The sequence below is a fragment of the Salvelinus fontinalis genome, unplaced genomic scaffold (assembly GCF_029448725.1).
Source record: "Salvelinus fontinalis isolate EN_2023a unplaced genomic scaffold, ASM2944872v1 scaffold_1010, whole genome shotgun sequence".
Classification (NCBI taxonomy): Eukaryota; Metazoa; Chordata; class Actinopteri; order Salmoniformes; family Salmonidae; genus Salvelinus; species Salvelinus fontinalis.
The window spans coordinates 27,501-37,500 of NW_026601219.1; the positions used below are offsets into that span (position 1 = coordinate 27,501).

Here is a 10,000-nt window from a genome sequence, read left to right on the forward strand (position 1 = left end):
AGAGACAGAGAGACACAGACACAGAGAGACAGAGAGACACAGACACAGAGAGACAGAGAGACACAGACACAGAGAGACAGAGAGACAGAGACACAGACAGAGAGACAGAGAGACAGAGAGACACAGACAGAGAGACAGAGAGACAGAGAGACACAGACAGAGAGACAGAGAGACAGAGAGACACAGACAGAGAGACAGAGAGACAGAGAGACAGAGAGACAGAGAGACAGAGAGACAGAGAGACAGAGAGACAGAGAGACAGAGAGACAGAGAGACAGAGAGACAGAGAGACAGAGAGACAGAGAGACAGAGAGACAGAGAGACAGATGGAGGGAGGTTTGATTCAGGCTGATCATTCCTGTATTGGATAATCAGATTGCTCTTCTCACTCTCTCTTGCATTCTTTCTCTCTTTCACAAACACACATGTGCACACACTCATGCAACAACTCACACCCGTCCACACACACACACACAAATATAAACAACATGTACACACACCCATTTACCCACCCACACACACATATAAATACACTTACACATGCATACATCTCCCTCAACGCACACAACCTGCTCCTACCCAACACACACACACACACACACACACACACACACACACACACACACACACACACACACACACACACACACACACACACACACACACACACACACACACACACACACACTCCACTACTATTCCTACATTTCCTCCCAAGCATTCCTGTCTTTGGCTGTCTGAACACGTGCAGGGCAGTCCGAGTGCCTGCTGAGCCGAGCCCGGACGTCTGGTTCTCATTTAGCTGGAGAATCAAATATTTGGAGAGTACTGGAGCGCCCCAGCAGCCCTGACCAAGGGTGTAACACCACCCCTCTACTGCCCTCCTTCTGAGGCTGCTAGTCAAATCTCTCATACTTCCCTAGTGTAGATGTTGATCTTAGGGCAGTTTTGTGTTTTTGGACCTGATGGTTAGGGTTAGGATTGAGGAAGGGTACGCTGATCCTAGATCTGTGTTTAATAGAGAGTTGTGCTGGATGGAGTTGGATGGGTGGTAGTGGTCAGGCTAATCCTGCTGGATGGAGGAGAAGGTCATTTGAGGGTGTGTTTGTTCATAGCTTTCGGCTGGTGGGGTGAAGAAGTCAGACGGCTCCTGTTGGCCTATTATTTGGTGTGTGTGGCTATGTGGGTGTTTTATAACTGTTGGCTGTAGGGTGAAGTGGTTCTAACACTGCTACTGGCCACGACTGTGTGTGTGCGGGGAAGCATGTTTTTACCACCCCTGAGCTGTGGAATGCACAACAATCACACAAATTGAACGTGTGTACCAGTGTATTTGTGTACATGTACAAAGGCAAGAAAAGTATGTGAACCCTTTGGAATTACCTGGGTTTCTGCATAAATTGGTCATCACATTTGATCTGATCTTCATCTAAGTCACAACAATAGACAAACACAGTGTGCTTAAACTAATAACACACAAATTGTTGTATTTTTCTTGACCCTATTGAAAACATCATTTAAACATTCCCAGTGTAGGTTGTAAAAAGTATGTGAACCCCCTATAGGCTAATGACTTCTCCAAAAGCTAATTGGAGTCAGGAGCTAACCTGAAGTCCTATCAATGAGACGAGATTGGAGATGTTGGTTAGAGCTGCCTTTCCATATAAAAAACACTCACAACATTTGAGTTTGCTATTCACAAGAAGCATTGCCTGATGTGAGCCATGCCTCAAACAAAAGAGGACCTAAGATTAAGAATTGTTGACTTGCATAAAGCTGGAAAGGGTATTTCTCTAAAAGCCTTAATGTTCATCATTCCACAGTAAGACAAATTGTCTCTAAATGGAGAAATTTCAGCACTGTAGTTACTCTCCCTTGGAATGGCCGTCCTGCAAAGAAGACTGCAAGAGCACAGCGCAGAATGCTCAATGACGTTAAGAAGAATCCTAGTGTCAGCTAAAGACTTACAGAAATCTCTGGAACATGCTGACATATTAGAGTCTACGATATAGAAAACACTAAACAAGAATGATGTTCATGGGAGGACACCACGGAAGAAGCCACTGCTCTCCAAAATAAAACATTTCTGCACGTCTGAAGTTTGCAAAAGTGAACCTGAATGTTCCGCAGCGCTACTGACAAAATATTCTGTGGACAGAGGAAACTACAGTTGAGTTGTTTGGAAGGAACACACAACACTATGTGTGGAGAAAAAAAGGCACAGCACACCAACATCAAAACCTCATCCCAACTGTAAAGTATGGTGGAGGGAGCATCATGATTTGGGGCTGAACTGCCTCAGGGCCTGGACAGCTTGCCTTCATCGACAGAAAAATCAACTCCCAAGTTTATCAAAACATTTTGCAGGAGAATGTTAGGCTATCTGTCTGCCAATTGAAGCTCAAGAGGATTTGGGTGATGCAACAGGACAACAATCCAAAACACAGAAGTAAATCTACAACAGAATGGCTTCAACAGAAGAAAATACGCCTTCTGGAGTGGCCCACTCAGAGTCCTGACCTCAACCCGATTGAGATGCTGTGGCATGACCTCGAGAGAGCAGTTCACACCAGACATCCCAAGAATATTGCTGAACTGAAACAGTTCTGTAAAGAGGAATGGTCCAAAATGTCTCCTGTTGTGCAGGTCTGTGCAGGTCTGATCCGCAACTGTGTTTGGTTGAGGTTGTTGCTGCCAAAGGAGGGTCAACCAGTTATTAAATCCGAGGGTTCATATATTTTTTTCACCCTGCACTGTGAATGTTTACACCATGTGTTCAATAAAGACATGAAAACGTATACTTTTTTGTGTGTTATTAGTTTAAACAGACTGTGTTTGTCATTTGTTGTGACCTAGATGAAGATCAGATCAAATTTTATGACCAATTCATGCAGAAATCCAGGTATTTCCAAAGGGTTCACATACTTTTTCTTGCCACTGTATGTGATATGTGGGCATGTGCACACGTGTGCCTAAATGCTTATATGTGGATTCTGTGCATATATGTGCATGCATACAAACTTTTCTGTCTGTTTGTCTTTCTCTCTGTGTGTGTGTGTGTGTGTGTGTGTGTGTGTGTGTGTGTGTGTGTGTGTGTGTGTGTGTGTGTGTGTGTGTGTGTGTGTGTGTGTGTGTGTGTGTGTGTGTGTGTGTGTGTGTGTTCTTACCGCTTGGCGGTAGGGAAGTAACGGGAGCACTCTGTTCCATCCCAGGCACAGTAGGGGTCGCGGGCCAGACAGCACTCAGCGCAAGCCTTCCCGTACACCTCACAGCGGTGCAAAGGCATCTGGGAAACGCCTAGCGCCGAGCCCAGGTACAGCTGTTGCTGTTTGGTGGAAAGCTCCATTGCCGTGATGGGGGTGGGCTCCTGCAGAAAGACACAGTTAGATAAGATATAACACTCTGATTCATTTAGACACCCCCCTCATAACTCCCTCTGGGATTTCCCCACTCCTCCCTTTTATTTCAGAGCTAGACATTGATGATGCACCCTTCCCTTCCCAACGAAATGACTGGTGTTCTATTAGACTTCCTTGAATATTTGCCATGTAAATGCAATCAATTATAACCATAAGCAGTTTCCCAGTGTGTGACCGTACCCTGAACACGGTCATCTCCTCCAGGACCACCTCTTCCAGGTCATGCCAGCTCTCTCTTGGGATGGTAACCACCTTCAGGACCGTGCCCAGGTCTACAACAGGAAACATAAGTCAGTATTCAGTTATCTATCTGACCCTAACCACCTTCAGGACCGTGCCCAGGTCTACAACAGCACATTCAATACACTACAATATAACTGTACAGTCATTCAAGGTCAAAAGAAGGAGGCAACGAATCATTGCAGGATTTTCTTTTTTATTGAAGTTGATGTCAAGGTGAGCTTCGCTCAAGGGGACATTTGCTTGGCTTTTGAGCTCATGCAGCTAACAACCTTGAGCACAAATCATAAATTCCCTAAAAAAAACATGGACTTTTTTTATGTAGCATTCAACCAGTTGGATTGGTAATAAAAAAATTAAAAAAGGATAATCTAAAAATAAATGAATCATATCTCACTGACCTGTTCCAATGAACATGACGTCGTACTGTCCGTCCTCGGCCTCCACCTTGTCCACCACTAGCTGGGAGAACTGGTAGTCCACATCAGTCCTCACCACGATGGGACGACCCCCGATGGGGTGCACGGGGTTAAACATGGCCGGGTGGCCCCGCGCAAAGGTGATCACATCATCAGGGAGGTCCTTGGTGGAGTCAAAGCCCCCAAACGTTTTACTGGGGCACTATGAAGAACAAGAGGCTATAGGTCAGGTTTAATACGTCTATGTGTCTGGAACTGAGGTCATAGTTGGGGCACTATGAAGAACAGGAGGCTATAGAGTTAACAAGTCACATTCAATACATCTGTGTCTGGAACTGAGTTCATAGTTGGGGCACTATGAAGAACAAGAGGTTATAGAGTTAACAAGTCACATTCAATACATCTATGTGTCTGGAACTGAGTTCATAGTTGGGGCACTATGAAGAACAAGAGGTTATAGAGTTAACAAGTCACATTCAATACATCTATGTGTCTAGAACTGAGGTCATAGTTGGGGCACTATGAAGAACAAGAGGTTATAGAGTTAACAAGTCACATTCAATACATCTATGTGTCTAGAACTGAGGTCATAGTTGGGGCACTATGAAGAACAAGAGGTTATAGAGTTAACAAGTCACATTTAATACATCTATGTGTCTGGAACTGAGGTCATATGTATTTCATGTTGAGCCATGTTATAATAAATATGAAATATGGTTATTGAGGTTATTGTGATGAATACTAATGTTTCCCTTTCGTAAGTCATCTAGTACCTTGCTATAACTATTGATATTCATGACTTCTATAAAACTTGACATGTGTGCCATCAGTCACTTGCTTCTTCCATACGTAAATATAGGTTCTAAGTATCAGTTGTGAATTACTTGTATTTGTCTATTAGCTTCTAAGTAGCAGCTATGAGGTGCTATAACTTGCCATAACCCCCAAATGACCCCCCTATGACTCACCGTGCCAGGGCGGGGGTAGGGCACCCTCCCCTGGAAGGGTACCCACTGGTAGGTGGGCCCATCTCGGTGGGCATAGGGACCCAGGAAGACCCTCCGGATGTCTGCCATGTTGTACATACACACTGCTGAGCCTTTGAATATGTTACTGTAGAGGGGGAGTAAGGAGGGAGGGAGAGAGAGAGGATGAGAGGAGAGGTAGAGGGAAAGAAAGAGAGAGGGAGAGAGAGTGAGATAGGGGGGGGGGACTTTGAGACCCATCACCATCACAACATAAGACAATAACAATATCCAGGTCTGATAATATAGCTGTAGAAGAGGACAGAATCAAAGCTCACCCTGACATACAACAGACAGACCAAGAAGAATGTTGTCATCATTTAATGGAGAGGATGACGGTTAGAAACATGGCTGTGATAGAATCCAGCTTTCAGAGAATGGACAGGAATTTAGGCCGGTTACCAACGAGCCAGACCGTAATTCACCCCTAATGGAACACAGTTGGAGGGAATGATGGGAATGCTGTGTCGCAGTATTCCACCACTGTAGGTATTCCAATGGACAACTCCATAATTTGTTCCAAGTGCTAAAGTGTATCTGTGTGAATTGTAGGGCTGGACAGAATCATTTACAAGAAATTATTCAAGACCATAAAAATTCCTCTACAATGAATTTAAACAAATCCATACACTGCCATAAAATACAAAAGAATACATTTGAATTGACTAAATGCACATAATCCTGATTATTTATGGACAGTAGTTTATTGGTACATCTGAAACTCAACCCTATTCCCCTGTGGCTTGGGTAAAGTCGTGCACAGAGAATAGTACAGAGAATAGTATCACTTGAGATTAGAGCTGGGCGATGTGGAAAACAATCCATTTCACAATAAATTGCCTGAATTGATGCGATAACGATAAATAGAACGTTACGTTTATAACAGCAGTGTTCAACCGCACAAATATTACAAAAAAAAAAAAGTGGAAAACATATTTCTTTGCAACAAGGCCTATTGAGCAAATGACACTCACTGGAGTATCTGACATAGGCTTTGGAAAAGCAGCTGCGACTCGACGACCAGTGCGGCGAGTGCGGCTGGCTGTTGAGAAGCTTTCTTGACATGGACATAATGTTTACTATCACATGGCTGACCGCTGTTTAACCAGCTAAACAGCTGCTCTTAGTGAACATCTTTCTAAAACAGAAAATGGACACAATTCAAAAGATATCAATCAACAAAGAGGTAAGAATATGTGTGCTATAAGAATATGTTGAAGGATAGCTGTATTGGGTGCAGATGACTGAACTGCTCACTTTTGTGTCTGTGTCTGCAGGTATTACCTCTTCAATGAATATCCCATAAGCCTCTACATTATGGACAAGACATGTGTATGAAAACCATTATCAAAACAACTTTTTTCATTCATTCACCACAAAAGCCAAGGTATGAATACTGTCGTGTGCATGTTTTGTTAATCATCTGTATAATGACTATTTTGGGGATTCACAGACTTCACTCTCCCTACACCTCTGATGAATATAACAGGAAACCTGTTAGATCACCATTCACTGTAAAATCATTCTGGCTGTGGATACGGAGAACATCAACACATTAACATCAACACGCCAGAGGAGATAACCATTAGACTTGGGGCTCTGCTGGGAGTTGACCTCATATTTAGATGTATTAATTCTGCTTTGCTACTAAAATCATAATAAACACTGACAACTACAATATTATGTTATTGTTGTTATTGTTATGCATATTATTATTATTATTAATAAAAACAATAATATTAATAATAATAGGGTAGGGTAGGGGAGTTAGTTCAAAAATGTACCTCAAAGGTTCTTCAAAAAGTTATTCAAGGAACCATTAAAAGGGGTTGTTAAAAGGGGTTATTTAAAGAACCCTTTTAAAGGTGTTCCCAGACAGCTTCAATTTGAAGAACCCCTAAAGGATACTCCAGGAACGTTTTATTTTTAGAGTGTACAGCACAAACTGATCTGGGACCTTGGCTACAAAGCACAAACTGGTCTGGGACCTTTTGCTATAAGGCACAAACTGATCTGGGACCTTGGCTATTCAGCACAAACTGGTCTGGGACCTTTTGCTATAAGGCACAAACTGATCTGGGACCTTGGCTATAAAGCACAAACTGGTCTGGGACCTTGGCTACAAAGCACAACCTGGTCTGGGACCTTGGCTATTCAGCACAAACTGATCTGGGACCTTTTGCTATAAGGCACAAACTGATCTGGGACCTTTTGCTATAAGGCACAAACTGATCTGGGACCTTGGCTATAAAGCACAAACTGGTCTGGGACCTTGGCTACAAAGCACAACCTGGTCTGGGACCTTGGCTATTCAGCACAAACTGATCTGGGACCTTTTGCTATAAGGCACAAACTGGTCTGGGACCTTTTGCTATAAGGCACAGACTGATCTGGGACCTTTTGCTATAAGGCACAAACTGGTCTGGGACCTTGGCTATTCAGCACAAACTGATCTGGGACCTTAGCTATACAGTACAAACTGATCTGGGACCAGGCTAGCATATTGTGACAATGACTATAGGAGTTGGCTATACAGCACAAACTGATCTGGGACCAGGCTAGCAGTGATGTGGGGGGCACAGGAGCATCTGTCCACCCAGAACCCCAGATATCAGTAAACCATTAAAGATTAATGGAGGAGCTTTTGTAAAATGTTAATTAGGGAGAAATGTAATTAACCGCTGGGCATACACAAACACTCCAATCTCTGACACGCCTGAATGGTGGACAGACACTAGTGCATATTGAATACACACACACACACACACACACACACACACACACACACACACACACACACACACACACACACACACACACACACACACACACACACACACACACACACACACACACACACACACACACACACACACACACACCACTGGTATCAGTACCATCGATCTATCAGCAGCAGCCTATGGGCCTCATTAAGTGGAGTATTAAAAGCCAGTCCCCTGAATCCCCGGCTCTATTCATCTCTGAAACAGGCCACTTACAAAAACAATTAAACCAGTCTAATTCCACAAAGCCTGTAATTGAATTTTCAAGTGCTGTGTTACACTACATGCATTAGAGATGGTGGAGAGGAACAGGCCCGCACAGTGATTGGTTAAACAAAATGATGGGCCTGTTTTGTTTGTTAACGAGCTTGGCCTCTCCCTCTCTGTCCCTCCCCCCCTCTCTCTACCTCCCTCTCTCTCTCCCCCCTCTCCACTAACCTCTCCTCTCTCCACCCCCCTCTCTCTCTCTTCTCATTCTCTCTGTATTCATTCTTATTATTAGGTCTGTGATTAATGATGAAGTGTTTGTCCTAATCGTGCGGCGTCGGCTCCAGACAATGCCGCTCGAACACGGCACGCCGAACGCCGCAAGCCGCCTAATCCATCATCTGAAGAAGCACCCCTCGCCACCATTGTTTTTCGCCTCCCGCCGCTTTTAACTCGCTTATTTCATCTCGTACTGCCCAACAGTGTGTACAGTACAATAGAACCACGGCTCTGGAGGCTGCCCCTGTCGAGGTTTGAGCGTCGGCCAGGGAGAGGGAGACGTTCCCTGGGGAGCGAGGATTGTGTCCCCCCTCCCCCACCCCACTACCTCTCCACCACTTAATCCGATTTAGCTTCAAGGTTCCACAGAGTTTTACAATGAAAGAGGACAGGTAGCAGAGAACGGGGAATAGGCTAAAAGGGATTTTCAATTTGAGGAGGAGGTAAGACAAGGTGATGTCTGGCCACCTGTAAGTGGATTAAAGGAGGAAAAAAGGATTTTGTAAAGGATTGTTTAGGGATTACAGAAAGAGAGAGAGAACAGCAGAGATATGAGCTTTGTGTGTTTTAGTAATTTGTCTAGAATGGTTTCACTGTTATACAATACAGATCCCCTAGCAAACATAGCACATAGCAGCGCATGTGTACTATAATCAATAGTAGTAGTATTGAATACACACAAGGGCACAGTAGGTTTTATGAATCATAAATATCTAGATCATTACCTAGAAGTGGTGAAGACAGCATAGATCACTGGGTTCTTAGGATCTTTGGAGCTCATCAGAAAGACATCCTCTGAAACACATAGAAACCACATCAGAACATTAGCACAACCATCCCAACATCATACAGTGTTTCAATGAAACGATGTTACGATACGTACCCCTCTCGGGTAGAAAGTACCCACAGAGAGGCTCACATACACACACACAGTTCCTTACGCAGCTCGTCGAAGTGTGTGTCGATGCCGCTGAGGCCTGGCACTGAACAGGTCAGTCTGGCCTTGAGGAAGGTGGTCCACTTGTTGACCAGACTCCTGTGACCTCCCAGGTCATTCTGCAGGGACAGGCACACACAAACACACACACACACACACGTTACACACACAAATAAACACACACACGTTACACACACAAACACACACGTTACACACACAAACAAAAAGACACTCAGATTACACACACAAATAAACACAAACACGTTACACACACAAACACACAAACGTTACAAACACAGATAGTCTACAGACAGGCATGAAAATCCATAATATATAAGACTTGTGGGAATTCAGCTTTGGTACTGGGGAACCAAATGAGAAAATGACATCTGTGTATGTGACATATTTCTGTGTCCCTGTGAATTGAAACTTGTGTGTGAGAGTTTAATATACCCATGATGTGTGTGAGAGTTTCATATATCCATGATGTGTGTGAGAGTTTAATATACCCATGATGTGTGTGAGAGTTTCATATATCCATGATGTGTGTGAGAGTTTAATATACCCATGATGTGTGTGAGAGTTTAATATACCCATGATGTGTGTGAGAGTTTAATATACCCATGATGTGTGTGAGAGTTTAACATATCCATGATGTGTGTGAGAGTTTAATATACCCATGATGTGTGTG

The 10,000-nt window shown here is 43.7% G+C and overlaps 1 protein-coding gene across 1 annotated transcript in view; it reads right to left on the reverse strand.

The window, feature by feature from the left end:
• LOC129848142 (semaphorin-3ab-like) overlaps nucleotides 1-10,000 on the reverse strand; it is a 31,605-nt gene that overhangs the window by 5,338 nt on the left and 16,267 nt on the right. The window contains exons 7-12 of the mRNA XM_055915614.1: nucleotides 9,314-9,428; nucleotides 9,098-9,167; nucleotides 5,047-5,191; nucleotides 4,061-4,280; nucleotides 3,600-3,691; nucleotides 3,168-3,367 (exon numbers count right to left, since the gene is read on the reverse strand). Of these exons, the coding sequence (XP_055771589.1) occupies nucleotides 3,168-3,367; nucleotides 3,600-3,691; nucleotides 4,061-4,280; nucleotides 5,047-5,191; nucleotides 9,098-9,167; nucleotides 9,314-9,428 (842 nt within the window). The remainder of the gene's footprint in view (nucleotides 1-3,167; nucleotides 3,368-3,599; nucleotides 3,692-4,060; nucleotides 4,281-5,046; nucleotides 5,192-9,097; nucleotides 9,168-9,313; nucleotides 9,429-10,000) is intronic.